Below are 17,923 nucleotides of genomic sequence, written 5' to 3' on the forward strand. Positions count from 1 at the left end.
ACTACCAAAAGCCGGAATATAAGTTAGAGCCCGGTTGGCCATACCAACGTTTTTTCTTTTTTAATTTCTTAATTTGATTTGGTTTTTCCGACACCCAAGCTCCCTTCAGTTTGTAACTCGAACATTTGCGAACTCAGTGCTTAGCGACTAGGCGACAAGATCCACCGCATCCCCACCCATCAAAACTCACCGCCATCCTCATTGCAGGTTCATCCACTTTGCCGCGAAACGTTGGTTCGCACCGAATCACCGACGTAGACGGCCAGCAGCAGGTTGGTTCCGGAAAGGTGGTCAGTGCGGTTAGCAGCACCTCGCTGTACGACAACGTGGCCAGCGGTGGTCCTGGCACAGCCCAGGGAGCAGGTGAGTCCTGGCACAAAATCTACTACAAAAATCATCTAACTTCTATCTAAACCTCCTTTCAGATACTTTGCCACGACAAATGAAGGGCGGTCAGCAGGATAGGCAGGATGTGGCCAATGCCGGAGTCAATACTAATACTCCCGGCGTAATTGTCACCGGAGTGGGCAACGTTGGCTCCGATATGTGTGGCCAGAATCATGTTGGCTCACAGGTGGGCAACGATGACCCGGCCGCGTGCCAAATGGACATGGATCTTTCGAAGAGCGAGGGCACTCAGGCCGGTGGTGGACTGCACCAGAGCGTAGGCACATGCACCTCCTCCTCCAAGGGAACCGGCACTCGCAACAAAGACTTTGGCGATGATATGGTTAGTTAACTGTCAATTGAAAAACACAAGCAGTGATGACCAAACGAGCTTTTCCACCAACATACCACCTAACACTCCCACTCTTCTCATCCATAGACACGCGACGGGCACTCGCACGACATGCACCAGCATAATGTTATCAACAACAACACCCGACGGAAGACCAAGAGCACCGAGGACATGAACGTGGACACCAGCACCCTGAAGCGCATGCTGAAGCCGATGCCTAGCACCGAGTCACCAGTGACTTCGCCGGAGATGGGGCGTCGGCGCTATAACTACTACAATGCGAATGCGGCCCAGACATTGGGCCACCCGCCGCACATGCACCAGCATGGAATGGCAATGGGAATGGGTGGCGGTGGTCACCACATCATGAACAACAACACAATGGGCCGTGCCAGCAGTCAGTCGTCGCGCTTCTCCGGTTCGAGGTGGGTGTTTCTTCTTTGTTTGTTTGGATTTAACCTCGTTCATTGCCTAACTTACGGATTTGCTTATCCCACTAGATCCTCGCATGAAATCGGACGTGGCTATCCGCCACGTAACCTGTACTTGGAGCTGGAGCGGGAACGCAGCTGCATCGAGGGTTCACCGCCCTCGGATAATGTTATGTTCGACAACCAGTGCTATGCTACTACTCCGAGCTCCAGCAATGGCAACTCCGATCAGGATCAATCCTATGGACAGCAACAATCATCGGGTGGTCAACATCCCCAGCAGCAGCAAGGACCACCGCAGCGATCCTCGCGCCATCAGCATCATCATCAGCAGGCTCCGAATGTGACCCCCACTCCGGGTTCACCAACTTCACGGCTACTACTCGAGTACGAAATGCATCTGAGGAACACTCTGGCCAAGGGCATGGATGCCGAATCCTATAGTTTGCACACTTTTGAGGCCCTGCTCTCGCAGAGCATGGAGAATCTGGGTGAGCCACCTCGATATGCTCGAGATTAGACCATGTTTCTGTTAACTTTTTTCGGTTAGCTCTCTTTTCTATTCACTTTTGTTCTCGTTGTTGTGGTAGCTAAACGTTTTGTTATTCCATTTTTTTTTCACTTCGCTTAATTGAATTTCTTTCTTAATTAGCTTTTGGGTAGCGAAATTCACTGGGCAACGTATCAACCTGTCAGGCATTCATTCACTCAGTCAGCTAGTCAGTCCACGGAAGCCAATCGAACCCATGTCGACGGCCTAATAAAGTCTGGTCTTTGTGTTGGGGTGCAGGTGGATTTGCCACGGAATGGCTTGGTAATCTGATTAAATGGGAATGAGAATGCTCAGCGGAAGAGGAATGTTCAATGTTGTAATTGAGAGGGATTGGGATAGGTTTGGAAAAAAAAGAATTTATAACTAGTATTGTTTTCCAAGAAACGAAAAAAGCCTCTAAAATCACATAACTTATCCTTTACAAAGCGGTATGCTAGTGCCCTTTAAACTGTAGAAGAAAGTTAAAGAAGTAATAGACAGGATTATAGGTTTTCCATGAAGCAATTCGTTTAGAAAATGCCTAACTAAAACTTTCAAATTTACTTTAACTTTTTAACTTGATCTTTCGTTTGTCCTAATATGTATTGTAAATTTGGCAAAAATTTATTACTCTGTTACTTAACAATATTCCATAATTGCTATCCATATCACTTCATAAAATGCTCATCCATTACTCTCCTCGCATTGCCCACCGACACATGAACAACAACAACAACAACCAATTACACCACGAACAACTACAATAACAACCACAACAACAACAACCATCATCAGAATTCGCTGAAAGCCTACCCGGATCGAACCAGCGCAGCCCATATCCACTACGTAGGCGTAAGTAGTTCCATTCCGTATTCGCACGATCTCTTCCAGATTCAATCCTCTCTAGCTTATTCCCACCCAATCTCCATTCGATGCGAATTGAAGCCATAAGTCGATTGCATTTGCCTGACATAGATTTTGGAATGCCTTCAATTTAGGATTGAATTTCTTTTTATATTTCATATTGAAGCTAACTAATCTAATTTTATGCCATATCTTATCCACAGCCAATGCTAAATCTTCAACGTTGCCATTGCCACCACATCGACCATTGTCTACTATTCGCGATAAGGAAAGGGATCGCGATCGTGATGGCTACTACAGTGATCGCAATGAGTTGATTAGGGAAAGAGAACGTGAACGTGATCGCGGCTATCTATCAGATCATAATTCCAGGTGAACTAAACATAATATTAGAGAAAAACCAAGCTAATTTCGGAATTTCCCCTTTAGTTTTTCCAACTCACGCTGCGCCTCTTGCATTGGCGAATCAGCTCGCGCCCAGTGGTTCCGTCACTCAGATGGTTGGCGTTCTGGCAGCTCTACAATTGGTTCTGGATCGGGACATGGCATGATGACCCAACAGGTTCCTGGCTCTGGGCACAAACGTTCGCCCTGGGACTCACTGCCTTCTTTGAGGCAGGACAGCAGTCTCAATGATTCGGGATACAAAAGTGCTCGTGCCGATTCACTAGAGCAACGGTGAGTTTTTATTTTTATTTTTAATATTTTCAATATTAAATTTAATAATACTTTTTAGTGCCGAGTTCATAAGACAGGATAGTTTGCGATCAGAGTATTTGAGCGATCGCGAGTCACGCTACGGAATTGTACAACAGGCTTCCATAGAGAGCACCGATTCGAGGATGTGCTATCTAACTTCGTCAGAGGTGAGTACAGCTCTTTGGAAGATACTTTTCCATGGAAATGTCTTAATGGGTGAATGAATGCTTTGATTCCTTTTGTGATTATATAAGAGAGTACGTTTTTTAATGAATGAATGGAATTGAAATGTTAAGAAACTAAAATCTCACCTTCAAGACTGTAAAGAACATACATAAAATAAGCAATAAAAGTTAGAAATTACCGACCATGACAATTTAACCTAAGAAAAAGTATCTCCACGATGCCACTGCCTTGACCTCACCCACATAAATATTACATTATTCACCTTAAGTAAACGTCCTCAGCAAGAAGAAGACAGAACAAGAAAATCCCCTCCTCAATATTGCATTACCCAGGTCCAAATGGACTGCCACGAAATGTAATTTCCCATTCCCAGAGAATGCAATTTCTTTAACCGAACGTTGAGCATTCGTCATAAGCCAGCATCCGACATCAATTGCTCAAATTCAAATTCTCGTTGGCGGGTGGAGGACTTCTGCTCCATGCTCCATGCTCCCAGATCCACCCTTTGACCCCTTCGACCCGCCCATTTGTGGGCTGTGCTATTTATAGAGAGCCAACTGGGTCAACAGTAGCAACAGAAGCTGTAACACTAACAGCACCGACTCCTCTACCTTCAAATGTTAAGCCCGGCAGAGCTCAAGCCGCTGTTATTTCTTTTGATGATATGATATATATGCTGAAGATATATATATATATACATATAGGTATATATTTTATATGTATTTGCTTATTCAAAGCCGAAAAAACGGCGAGGCAAATGAGAAGGGAAAGTCAAATGCAGCATAAATGATATTTTTAGTTGCAGCCCCAAAGCTGACCCAGTTTACGTTGATTAAAAACAAACTGCCATACAGGCACACACCGACACATGCACACACACACACACACATACACTTGAACACCTAGAGAGCAGGACGACAGGCGCAGGACTCCCAAGCCAACAACAGGATGTAAAGCCCCGAAATACTTTCTCTTCATACATTTTTTTTGTAGTCATATTGCAAACTCCTGGGAAGATAGATGGGTCTGATGATGATGATGATGATGATATACTATATCCCATAGCCGGCTACGCCTTCGCCAAGTGGGCGTGGCTCGAGCATATGCATATTAATTGGCCACTCAAGGAATTTGTCTAGTTAGTGCCAAATTTATATGTCGCCTTGACACTAATGAGCCAGCCCTGCAACTCTACTTGCATTTTGTGGACGAAGCACGGGGGAGGGAGAGGGAGATTCCATTGTTACACTGACACATAAAAGGGAGAACTGGATTTTCCTAAGGCTTTCCTACGAGTTTCCCCAATCTAAAATCTCTCTTCCCCCAAAAGGCTTTTCCAGCTTTTCTGCAGCGGCGCATGCGCTTTAACCGCTTTCTCTCTCTCTCTCTCTGATTTTTTGGTCGGCAAATTTAGTCGGTTTGCTTTTCCAGGCATTTCCATTTCCAGCTGCGAAAGCTTCTCTTTGGCCGCTGCTTTTACTGCTGCTGCTCTGCCGCTTTTCCCGCTGCTGCGATTTTCCCAGTGCCGTTCGCGCTCCGCTCCGCTTGCCGCTGTCATTGCTGCTCTGCTGTTTTGCTGTTTTGCTGGCGATGCGCTAACTTTTGCTCTGTCGTTTTATAATCAACCGAAATTCCGTAGCGTGTGTGTGTGTTTGTGTCTGCGTATGCGTACGTTTGTGTGCGTGCGCGTGCCAGATTTGCAACTTACGAAAATATTGCAATAAATAAAGTTTCCGTTTTTGGGCTACCCAGAGCCACAAAACTTTCCTGTGCGAGTTTTCACAGTTTAACGGTTTAACAGTTTTGTCGTTGTCACACACATATGTGAAAGAGCCGCCACACACAATGGAAAATTGTGTATAAAAAATTGTTTTAAAATTCAGCCATCGAGCGGCAGTAACTGCAATTTTCTCTCATATACAACTATACCTTTGTAACTGTGTGTGTGTATGTGTGTGTGTGTGCGGCGCTCGAAAGTATGCAACGTGGAAAAATTCGCTTTATTGCAATTTTGTTGAACGTGAAAGACAGACAGCAAACATCAAATATCAAATAGCAGAAACCAGCAACTAGCAACAACAATCAAGCAGCATCAGCTAACAGAACTGAACGCGACAATAATAATAACAATAAAAGGAGAGCTACAAGCACGTTAAGCAAGTAAATGTCAATAAAAAATAAAAGCGGCCCAATAATGTCTGACGAGTGTGAGTGAGTGTTTTATGTGTTTTTGTGTGTCAAGCTGCGATTAAACGCTTGGTTAATCCCTCCCAAAGACCCCGCTCAAGTTGTTCAGTTAACCGAAAAAGGCTATGGGATCCCTCCATTCACATGATAATAAAAGTAAAACTGCCACAAACACACCAGTCATACTAACGCACACAGTGCGTATGCGTAATGTTGATAGGAACTTTGGTTGGGCGGAGGAGGAGGAGAGGGAACCATCGTGGCGTATGCGTGATGCGAGCACAAATCTCAGCCTAATGCAGCTCAGGCCCAGCTTTCAATTAGTTCTCCGGCCGCAAATCGACAAACTGCAAAACTAAGCCCCAAGAAAATACTCTTTGCAAAATAGACCAAAAACTTGGCCAAATGCGATTAAGAAGAAACCACGTTTTCCTCCGTCACGTGTATGCGTGTGTGTGTGTCTTCTCCATGTTTGTGTTTGTGTGCGTAGATGTTGTGTTTTGATAAGACAGCCAAGTTTTCTATTGCAAATGTGTTTGTGACCGCCGGCGATGTGTGTGTCTTTCTATGGCTGCCCGAAAAACGAGCAAACCATTGATAAATAAGTATGTTGATAATGATAATGTTCTAGCCATTAGATAAATTGAATGGAAATGAAGAGGAAGCGATGGCGAAAAAGGCTTACAATTCCCAATTGATTCGCAGGCTAAGCCCAACCATTAGTGGCCTTAGCTCCCAGGCACGTTTCAGACTGGTTATTTCATCACTAGCCAGAGATCACTGTATTTGTACTCTGAACAAACACAGCTAAAAGTGCTGGGCAATGTTTGAATAATGTAAATCGCCTGCTGGCAACCTTAACATGCCGCTGAAAGCTTTGTGAAAGCTTTTCTGTTAAGTAAGCGAGTAGAGTTGTGTAGTAAGGGAAAATGCGGGTTAGGGGCGGGGGTGGAGTAAAAAATGGGAGGCTGTCCTTTGAGGGGGATTTAAAAAGCTTTGCGCTGTCCACAGGATGTGGCAATGTGGAAAGCGGACCAAGCAAGCCAAAAGGGGAACACCGAAACCGGGCTGCTGTTAAGCTCCTTATGAGCCCCTGTAATGGGAGACTCCTGTCCAATGGTGTGGGCAAGTGTTCCTGCCAGTTGATGAACTTTCAAGAGACGTTCCCCTTTTAATTGTGAATTTTCGATACAATTTCTCTCTGTTCCCAATGTGTGTCTCCACTTCATCACTTGCATGGACATCATTAGTAGCTGAAATATTAAGCCCAATGGATAGGTGCCTTTTGTTGACATATTTTCCGTTTGGCTGAAAATAGTTTTTTGTGGCCCTCGAAAATTTCTGCTGATAATATAATTTGACTAAACTGTCAGCTCATTGTGTGCATTCAACATTTTTTTTTCACGCCAACAGCAGCAGAAAGTTTTTATGACACTTTGGCAGGTCAAACTTTTTTCGCCCCCTTTTTTCCCTATGTATTTTTTTTTTTGGGAGAAAATTGAATGATAAAGTTTTGCAACCCACAGCCCTGCGTATTGATTACAACTTTTGCATTTGGCATTCAGCTCGATTGGCTTAATGAGCTTGCATAATTTAAAGTACTTAAATATTTACAATATTGACATTCGCTTTATTTGCATTTGCCCACCCTGAAATAAAATCCAAAAAAAAAGGAAGAAAAAAGGACGATTCCCCGGGCAGTTCGCGGCCAACGGAATGATCAATCAAATTGATTAATTACCCCCCATGAAGCGACAACGCAAACAACACCAAATTGAACACATTTTAAATGCGTGGCAAGACATTAATTTATGCGACTTTGTGGTTTTTCTGACTGACACCAAAAAGGAGCTGCCCCAAAAAGGAGCAAAACAGAAAAAAAAACTGGAAAAGAAGTTAGGGAGGATGACATTCATTAGGCTAAGAACAGCTATCGAGAAAAGGACCTGAGGGCGATTTCGGAAGAAGAAAGAAAAAAACTGTGTAAACACATAAGCCACTTTGGACCAGTTTAGGATTCATCCAGCTCAAACCACTTTTCCTTCTTGTTTGTGGGATGGCTTTGCTCATTAGCTTTATGTCCTTATCGGGAAGGGAATTCCCCTTTTTAATTTTGTTTAATTTTCATTTTCGCACCTTTTTTCCGAACTCGCTGCCTCCATTTCCACCCGCTGATATCATTAGGGCAAATTGATGAGCGCGCTGCCAAACAGCTGAGGCCAAGCAAAAAACAAAAGCTGAAAACATTGAGCAGGTGTGTGTAGGAGTGTGGGTAAAATAGGGGGAATCCCTTGCAACGCTAAATCATTTGGCACAGAGCATTTCAAGCAAATTGACGTAGAGCAGGCAAAAGAAGAAAAAACCATGGCAAAAAGCGAGGAAAAGCTGCTCGGGTAAAAAAGGGCCCAGTCAAGAGAGAGATGTTCAGACGTGGAAATTACAATTTGGCTAGAGACGTACCCTCTTTTTCCCCCCGTTTTCCCATCCCCGCACGCTTGACATTCCATTGACATTTCAATAAGTGAAGAAACTAATTTTTGTATTACAAGCTTCTCGGAGGAAAAAGTTTCTCATCTTCAAACTATTGCCAAGGCAGGCAGGCAGGCAGGCGGAAGGAGGAAGGCTAAGAAAAACTGCAATATTAATTTGCAGCGAGTGCATTAAGGCGGGCGGGGGAAGTGGGCGAGGTTTGGTGGCAAGGCAAGGAAGGTGAAAAGGGGGTTGAAAGTCTTCTGCTGCTGTCAGCGAAAGTTGGACGTGGACAGTTGGCCAAACTATTTGACACAAAAATAACAGTTTTCTTATTTTGCCGCTGACCAACGAACTGAGTTTTTTCCCATTTTCTTTTCTAGTTTTTCCTTTTTTATATTTTAGTTTTTGCCACGTATTTCTGGTGCAAAGTTTGGAACTAAGTTCCATCCTCTTCTGTTTTTTTTCGTCCACCATCCTCTTTGCCACCGGTTAGTTAGACAGCAGCTTTGATACCCAGGCCAACGGCAAAAGAGAGCTGTCAGCAGAAGTTTGCACCACTCACGCACGCAACGGGAACATATGGGCTATTATATATATGCACCGATATCTGGTTGGGTGTAAAATGGAAACATTATCTTATTATTTATTGTAATTTGAAAAGTGCTGGGATAGAAGTATTTCTAACTTGACAAATGGTTTTGGACAACAGATTATGTCAAAGGAAGGATATTAGGATTAGTCATTTGGGGGGTTTAACTTTTATTTCATTTAATAAACATCTTTTAAAAGTGCTTTCGGAACCTTTTGCCTTTTAAGAACCATTCCCGAAATTGCATTGGTGGATCCTTAGCTGCCTGCTATATGCCATATGGACATATATATACATATATGGACATAAACTGCAGCCAGCTTGTGTTCAATTCCATTTCATTTTTTCTGCAACCGCTGGTGCTGCTGGGTGCTGCCACTGCTGCTGCTGCCATCTTCTTTGCCAAATGACATTATGAAATGCTAAAAGCCTTGAGCCAAAAGTTGTCCAAGTACCAAAGCCGCTGGTGTGGGTTCGGTTTAGCGGATGAGGATGGCCGAGTTCAAAGAGAGTGGGAGGATGAGCTGCCTGGAATTCATTTTCATTTCTCGATAATTCTTTTGGCTGCTGGCCGCATGTGGTAGATAGACTAGTATGTGTGTGTTTGTGGGTAACACATGGCCAAGTGCCGAGGGAGTGGCCCCCTTTATTTCCCTTTGCGGTGGCCAAAAGCAGCTCAGAGAGCATCCCAATGCTGGCTTATGAAATTTAAGCGCATTTGCCGGGCAACCCAAATAATAAAATGGATCGGTTAAAGTTGTAAGGGTAGAGGTAGGGCGGGGATAGCCCATTAATTGCCCAGGGATACGAATGCGAGGTATACCTGAATGTCCTTGGCTACTTTGGCATAATTTAGGGTCTTTCAACAACTCGATGAGATGCACTCGACGCTCGGGCGCCCTCTGAAAGGGATTTAAAAACACTTACACAACTTTTCACTCACAGTCCTCGCCTTAAGTATGCCCGCGAAGTTTCAAGCCCTGCCGAATGAAAGAAAAAACTGCCCCGAGTGCAGAAAAAAAGTAAACTTTGCACATGCTTCACAAGGAGTTGAAGTTGAGTACAACTTTCTCCGCTTTCTCTCCGTTTGTCCATTTGCAAATTTCACAGAAAAATATATATATAAAGATATATATTTACTATATGCATAACTGCCATATCGAAGAGTTGACTTAAATGAAAGCAAATGATGGGGAATGAAACCGAGGAGATTTTCATTTCAGCACTTTAATCGAGAAATGCATATATACACACGAGTAAACTGAAAGAGAAATGAAAACCACGTAAGATGATATCATACAGAGGGAAGTTAAAAAGAAACATCAATGAACAATTGAGTGTGAGGGTGTGGAAATCAAGGATGGGAGAAGATGGTAGATGGTTGCCAGGAAGAGCTCCTGAAATTGGGCTGAAGGAAATAGCACTTTTACACACACGCTCTCAAGTGCAAATCAAGTTAACTGAATAAAAAGCCGCTTCCTGGCTGCCATTTGGCTTGTTTCGGCTGCCTGGGAGGCCATTCCTTCCTCCATTTCGCCTCTTGATTTCTTCCTTCCTGCTGGAGAACAGGTCCTGAAATGGCAAACGATGTCGTTCCGTTTCGTTTTCGTTTCGTTTGGCGTTGCCTCAGCCTCAGCCTCTGCCTTTGCCGTTGTCGTTGCCGTTGCCGTTGCCATTGCCTTTGCTTCCCATGTCAAAAGATTATACTCGCGCAGTCATAAAAAATAATAAAATGTGCAAAAACGCACAACTACAGGGGGCTGGTTGATGGGGGAGGTGGAGGTGGTAAACTTGCCAAGGTTCACATGAGCGCACACATGGGTCTCCACCACACCTACACCCCTCCTGCCATGCCTCATACGCATTTCTTTGTGTGTAACATGTAAATGTCGTTTCGGCATTCGCGCATTTTAAGCTGCCATCCCGCAACCTGCTCAGCACCTCTCACAACTCACCTCGCCGACCACCCACCTGAGCGGGTGCAAACAGCAGAAGCGGGGGTAAGCCAAAAAGGAAAGGGAGGTTTTTGGGAACACGACCTTCTTCACCTCGACCAGCTTCGGCAGCGGCAGCGGCAGCGGCAATGGCAGTTTCTCAGACCTCATTTTGGCACCTCGACGGTTTTGCTCCTTTTTTGGCCGCCTGGCTGACTGTTGCCCCCGTAATTGGCATGTGTTCAGCATTTTGTACACTTTTTCGCACAGTTCGCACAAACCCACGCCCCGCGTCCCGCTCAGATTACTTGGCCAGGGCAATGGGGCTAAAGATAATGAATATAATTAAATGTTACAACTACATATTGCATCTCTTATAAAGCGATGTGTTCTCTCGTCTGAGAATTTTTGGGGGCCAGAAAATGTCCTTTGAGGTGTTTAGGCCAAGGAGGCGAGAACGAATAAAGCCATCAACTAAATTGGTTGGGTCTTCTGCTCAAGAAAAGTGGGGAAGAGCAATGCCTAAAACTTGAATTCCATTTAGCCAGGGCTCTTATTGTTGTTGGTCAACAATTAAGGACAATGACAGCGGCAGATTAGGTCCTTAAGTTGAGAAATTAAGTTGAAATTGAAATGCCCGAGATTGAGTTACCCCAAAAGTTCTTAATGAGGAGAGAGCGAGCGCGAAAAGCGGAAAATTGCAGGAGCCAACACTAAAGAAAACTCAAATAAAAACTATAGGAAAAAAAATGTTAAACGAGCAACTTCATTTGCTGGCTGATTGTGTAGAAGGAAAACGAGAAAAAGATGAAGTAGAATGAGAATAGGAAGTTTTATTAAGTCTAATGATATACTAAATGTAAATTTGAAATGATTCCAAGTTAATAACTTTTCAACTTTTTATTGTGTCGTAAAAAAACTCCCAATGCGGTCCCATAGCTAGTGAAAAGAGAGATTATATGCAGAACTTCTCGAAGGTTTTACCAACTCCCCTCTCTCTCTTGATAAATATATTTGACATATTTAAAAAAAGAAGGAAAATCGAACTTTTGATCCGAGCAACTTTATGGGCCATGGAAAAAGTTACTACTGAATATATTTTTTATATTTTGATTTTGATTTGCAGTGGATAAATCTATTTAATGCCGCTGAACAAGTCAGTAAATGCAATTTGATATCGCTATAAGGATGTGTCAATGAAATGGCAGAATTCGATTTGCCTACTTTTCTGGGGCAATTAATATTTCGCCCTCGATGGTCGCTCTGTAAACAAGCTTTTTGAAAAATCAATTTGCATAACTTTTGGCCGACATCAAATGCCAATTTATCTGCACTGGAGATTGTTAACTTTATGTGTGTGTGTGTGTGTGTGGTTTCACCTTTTCGGTGTGCTTGTGTGTATGTGTGTTTGTGTGTATGTTTATTTGTCTGTGACATTTCAACTAAAATATTGATATCAATATCTCTCTATATATACACAAACACCATAACCATTCTCAATTTCTTCTTTTGATTTTGCCATTTGCAGGTAAGCTAATATTCAACATTTTCCCAACATCCTTTGCCTTATGTGGCGGTGGTAAGTAAACGATAAATTTATAGAACAAAACTAGTACAAAGAAAATTGCATACATTTTATGAGGAGAACATGAAAATGTTGCTAATTTATAGTTGGCAATCTCAGCAGGCGCAGAGGGATGAGAGAGAAAACTCTGGCCGCACCTCAATGGGAGCCAATAACAAAAGTTATATAAATGTGCCAGCTTGCCTGTATGTGTGTGTGTGAGGAGGGTATATCTATGTCCTGTTGGACGACTGTCTGTGTGTTTTTGAGAGAGGCGGATATCCGCATGCAAGCCATAACTCAATAAACCATTGTCCACAGCCAAAAGGAAGACGCAAAAAGAATATAAAACAAAGGCAAAACTAAAACCAAAGCTAGCTAAAACGGTTGTACAGTGTAGAAGGGGGAGGGGAGAGAGGTTCCAAAGATACAATCGAAATGCGTAACTAGCAGTCAGTCAAAGGGTGGGATGGGAGGCTAAACTGCCACTGGGCGCGGGATTAGAAATGTAAACAAAGCCAAGAGAGCCATCGACAATTCTCCACCACACTTCTCCACTTCAGAAAGAGGAGGAAGGGCAGGGGTCCTATACCTAGCTGAGAACTTCGAAGGAGGCCAGTCAGCGGGGTAGCAAAGAAATAAACATTAACTGTAATTTAGTGGGACATTGTGCTTAAGCGTCCAGTCTCAGATTCAGATTCCCATTCGGTTTCGCATTCGGTTTGCTGGCCTCTCTCCTCTCTCTCTCTCTCGCTCTGCCACTCGCCATAGCTGTCTCGCTCTGAAATTATGGCCCCATTGTGAACTGGCCAGCAGTCACGCCCTCTGTCTGCGCCTCCCCCTGCCTGTCCCCCTTAACACACGCCTCTGATCTAGCTTCTCCCCACTCCCCCTTGGTTTAGTTTCAAGTTGCACAGGGCATTTCGTGCTGGTCAAAGCGGCGGGGAATCAGCCATGGGTGGGCCAGCCATCAGTGGTAAGTGAGAATGGGGCAGAAGGACGAATCCTGCCCAGAAGGCCTGTCAGTGGAGCAATTGTTTGCCTGCAAAGTGAAGTGTGGACGGGAGGGGGGTAACAGCTTCCAGCTTCAGTTTCATGGACAAGTTCTCAGTTTTCGCAATGCCAACAATTAGGTGGCAGCAGCTGGAGGCCAACACTGAAGGGAAAAATTCCGCACTATCCCAATGATTTAAGGCCAACAGCTTGATGATCAATAGCCAGATTTTGCAGAGTGTAAAATCCTTTTGTAGACCAGGCCAGGCCAGTAAAAGAAGTGGAAAACTAACAGAGTCCAGGCATAGTTCAAATACGGAATATGCCCCAATATAACATCAACAATGACAACGCTGGCAAACTCAACAATAATCGACAACAATAAAAAACAGAAACAGAAAAAAGCAAATAGGAGGCCAATATTGTTGGCAATGCTAAGGAAATGGAAATGGAAACGGAATGCCAAGTTTGATTGGCCTGTTGGGCCCTCAGAAGAATTTATCGAAATGAAATTGCGACCTTTTTATGAATATTGATGCGAATGAAGAGCTCCATGACCCCGCATTAAAAGGTTAATCAAAAAAATATGAAAGAGGGAATGGCAAGTACAACAAAAGGAACTTTTAACCAATTGTTGCCAGTCTTATTTTGTGATTTCTGCTTTTGCACCATCATTCAGGCAATTTCTAGGCAATTAGCTGGGGTTTTTCCTGCCCACAAAGGCTAGAAAATCTAACCTGCTCCGCCCTTTCACGACTGTAAAAACCGCCTTTGGCCATAACATGGCTTTATTTGGCTTATAGATTGTTAGCAGTCCCGGTTCCCAGGCTCTTGAACTTTGCTCATAATTCAACACCTCCAGCAGCAGACCAGACCAAACAAAATTAATAAAAAAATAAAAAAAACAAAAAGAAAAAAGGGGGGAGAAAAAGCAAAAGTACAACGAAACGAGAAAACCTTTTTCAAATTAAACTTTTGCCAGCCCTCGCTTTTCTCTCTTTTTCCCTCTCTCTTACCATCTCTCGTGACCACTTGATGATGCCGCCCTCGGTTCAGCCGGAAAATACAAACTCGGCAAACACTGATAGAGCCAAACGGTACTCGCTTTTCCTCTTCTTTCCCCCCCTCTACCACTCTAGCCCAACGACGGGACATAGCTTTATTGCAGCTAAAAGATTTTCAGAAGCTATCAATGTGGTGTTGGCAACTTTTCCTCGAGTGCAGCAACAAATTAAATTTGCGCTGGTAATTGATTTGAAATACTTCGCCCTGTCCAGACACAGAATCTCAGTGTGATGGCTGTATTTAATGCCGCCAACAGCCGCAAGGGAAGCTTTTTTAGCCAGGAGTCTGGGAGTTGGCGGGAATTTTCGGTCGAGCTTTGGCCTAGAAACAGAGAGTCCGAGTTGGATAAAGAAAAACGAAAACAAAAAACAAGCAAGGGCGGCGCATCAAGTAAACAAAATGAACTGACATAAAACCAAATTGAAGCAGCAATGTCAACAGTTTGATAATTACAAGAGGTGTGGGAAATGGCCAAGAAAAGAAAATCGGCAGGGATTTTGTTTTATGGACCAGGTGACGGAAATTAAGCAACAAACGCCAGAGACCCAAGACCGGAAATTATAAAAATGTTCAAATGCAGATTTCCGAGGCTGGTAACATCGGAGGATTCAAATCGATTGGCCAAGTCAAGTTGCTTTTGGATTTAATCGAAATATTTGTGTTGCTCCTGGGGCTGGTTATCATTTTCCAAATCATTTGAGTTGCCTCCGAAAACAATTCCAATATTTTTTTTCCACCCCTGATGACTACTTCAATTACATTTACAAGAGCGCCTGGGTTTTTGTTTTGTGGAATTCAATGCCAAATGCTTTGGATACAAAAAAGCAAAAGGAACGGCAAAAGCCATTAAATAAATCTCACCTACAGCGCAAAGGAAAAACCAGCAGGGGCGAGACCAGCGAGAGAAAGAAAATTCATTTTTCAAATCCCAATCGCAGTTATTAAATCTTTGCTATATGGTTATGGTTATTGTTGTGATTTGATTTTATGTAATAGGATGAAATGCAGAGACAGACAGGATGGCTGGAGAGTGAGGATGTGGAAGAGCTTTTCATCGTGTTCTCTTTGAAAACCAAAAGAGAAGGACCTTCGTTCGCTCTGTTATTGTAGTTTGATGCTATAGTTGTTACTATTGTTGTTGTTGTTGTTGTTGTTGTTCCTGCCATTTGCGCGCGCTCTGAAACACAAGGAAAAACCAGAGTAAGAAAGGGGCCGTGGTGGGGGGTGGAGGAGGGAAAGCGGAAAAGCAGAGGGGCGCCACAAACGGATGAACGAAAGAAAAACGGCCTCAAATGCTTTACTGACGTCATAAAAGTGACTTTTTCTTATCTGGCAGCGTATCTGCAAGCGAAATGGAACAAGCAGGATGCTGTGGTCTAAATTTAAAAATCGCTGGCAGAGCGGCAATCCTTCACTGGCATAAAGGAAAATAATTATATTTAAAGGCAATTTGGGTGGCATTGTTGGTTGCTGTTACCGCAGCCGCAGCCTCATCTGCATCCACATCCACATCCACATCCTCATCGCCTCGAAGCCTCGGATTCCGTTTCAGCGCTTCAGCATCAGCTGCAGTGTCCTTGACCGAGTTTATGTAGATTTGCAAGGCTTTTACACTGCGTGTGTTTGTGTCTTCTTCTGCCTCTGCATCCTCCCCCTCCGCTGCCCCCCTTCATACATTTATAAATACATATATATATATTTATATTTGAATATATATGCAAGTATTTGTATAATATTTAGCAGTCAGCGCCCGCTCACATCTCATTATTAACATATTTCGAGCTATTTTCTTATGGCTGCCATGGGACTGGGACTGGGCCAATGCTGCGTATGCGTTATATTTTACGATTCCTTCGTGTCTATGTCGTGTGTCAGTGTATCGGTGCGTATGACTGTTTGTGTGTGTGTGTGTGTGTGGGCGTGGCCCGCCATGTGACTTATTTGAGCGTGTTTAAGCATTTGTGCTGTTGTGATTGCCTATGTAGTACAGGAGGGGGAGACTGTTTTACTGTTGTATGTGTGTGTGTGTGTGTGTGTGTTTGGCTGCCCATGACATTTGAGTTTTTTGAGGTGTTGACTTTATGGGGCCATTTGAGGCGCAGATTTAACGCCTGTCTGGATTTATGACTCAAGCAACAGAGTTTCTCCCTTCGGAACAAAAATATGCTGGCAACTAGATCGCTTTATAGCACCCACACAGCCACATAATTAAGGTTGCCAGAGTATAATAACATAATTAAGTTTGCACCGGTGATAATCAAATATTTAGACGCATTCAATCAACTGCAAAATGCACAAGCATACACGAGACACAACGAGTTGACAACACAAAGCTGTTACAAATTAATCCAAAAACTTGCCGTTTCTCTCAGTCTCTGCGGCCATTCCATTATCCATTATCCCCCCAGCAACCAACAATGGACCAACAAAATGTCTCTTCTTTTGCCGCGACGAGGCAAAGTTGTAGCAAAAATAAATTATGCTTACGATTTGTAAAAGCTTTAATCGCCCCAGAGCCAAATCCTGAGTGCACACAGCAAGAGCAGCCAGCTGGAGCGGCATCAGAAGCTATTGCACTTGGAAAAAAATGGCTTTAAAGTTGCTAGCTAAGATCTTAAGTTGCAGACTTAGCAGGAAGATGAGATATGCGAAGGATATTTATAGATAAAAACCTTATTTAAAGCTCAAAGGAAAACTTTATCTTCTAACTCCTATACTTTGCAAATTAATGCTGATGCTGCTGAACTATATAATTCCTAATGGCTGTTTATAACGTCCTCATTACATGGAGGAGACATATTTTCTTGCTCCTGTAGAGCAGCTGCTGTGGTTTGACTTGCGTTTGCTTGGCTCCAAAGACAACAATGGAATAAATTTAATTTTAGCTGCGGGCCGACCTACCGCACATAACTCCAGTTGTTGCCGTTGTTGCCCCTGTCGTTGTTCATGTTGACTAAACACCTTTGAGTTTGTGCCTCGCCCTCTGGCAGCTGTCACAGGTTGTGTACGTTATATTTCCCCCAGCTCCAACCATACTCTCTCGCTCGCTCGCTCTTTAGCGACCTCTCTTTCTCTCTCTCACTCACTGAGTGCATTATAACTGCATTTGGTTTGATGACGTCGTCACCAACGTCGTCGTCTGATTTGTAAATAAATTATGCTGGGTTCTGAGATTTCTCGTAGAAATCTCTTAGCTTTCTTTATTTTCAGAGAAATATGCTCTCTTAAGACCTTCCAAAGGCACAAGCTTTATGGCCGTAGCTTTTCACCTTGCTACTACCATGTGACTGGCGTGAGGGCCAAAGAGAGCATGGATGCTGGTCATGGAGCTTTGCTGATTTTCGCTGATTACGTAAATAAAGGCGAAGCCTGCGACCAGAGCAAAAACACAACCACCAACGGAATGTCTTGTGCAAGAACTGTTATCAACAATTTCACTGGAACAGCCTAAGCTGCAATCGTTGGCCGAAGTACACCGAGCGAAGCTTTTTCACGACCCAAATCCTTTGCTGGCCATATGTGTGTCTCACACGAAATAGGGCGAGCAGAGCAGTTGCTGCGCTGCTGGAAGCTCACCCAAAAGAGCGGACAAGAGACGAAGCTGCAGAGAGAGAGAGAGGAGAGGAAAGAGAGAGTGAACTGGGGAGAGTCCTGCTGCTCCGGCTGGA

General features: G+C 43.7%; 1 protein-coding gene across 10 annotated transcripts in view; it reads left to right on the forward strand.

Annotated features, from left to right (window-relative positions):
• The window catches only part of LOC108107634, an 80,790-nt gene that overhangs the window by 5,469 nt on the left and 57,398 nt on the right, over nucleotides 1-17,923 (forward strand). For 6 of the 10 annotated variants that reach the window (XM_017215216.2, XM_017215217.2, XM_017215205.2 and 3 more), the window contains exons 5-11: nucleotides 208-363; nucleotides 426-730; nucleotides 827-1,164; nucleotides 1,240-1,661; nucleotides 2,770-2,938; nucleotides 2,996-3,244; nucleotides 3,303-3,432. In XM_017215216.2, coding sequence (XP_017070705.1) covers nucleotides 208-363; nucleotides 426-730; nucleotides 827-1,164; nucleotides 1,240-1,661; nucleotides 2,770-2,938; nucleotides 2,996-3,244; nucleotides 3,303-3,432 — 1,769 coding nt within the window. Of the gene's footprint in view, nucleotides 1-207; nucleotides 364-425; nucleotides 731-826; nucleotides 1,165-1,239; nucleotides 1,662-2,497; nucleotides 2,555-2,769; nucleotides 2,939-2,995; nucleotides 3,245-3,302; nucleotides 3,433-17,923 lie in introns of all 10 variants that reach the window. The other 4 variants (XM_017215212.2, XM_017215214.2, XM_017215204.2 and 1 more) reach the window with 1 other exon arrangement.

This window comes from Drosophila eugracilis, unplaced genomic scaffold (assembly GCF_018153835.1).
Source record: "Drosophila eugracilis isolate 14026-0451.02 unplaced genomic scaffold, ASM1815383v1 contig_2088, whole genome shotgun sequence".
NCBI lineage: Eukaryota > Metazoa > Arthropoda > Insecta > Diptera > Drosophilidae > Drosophila > Drosophila eugracilis.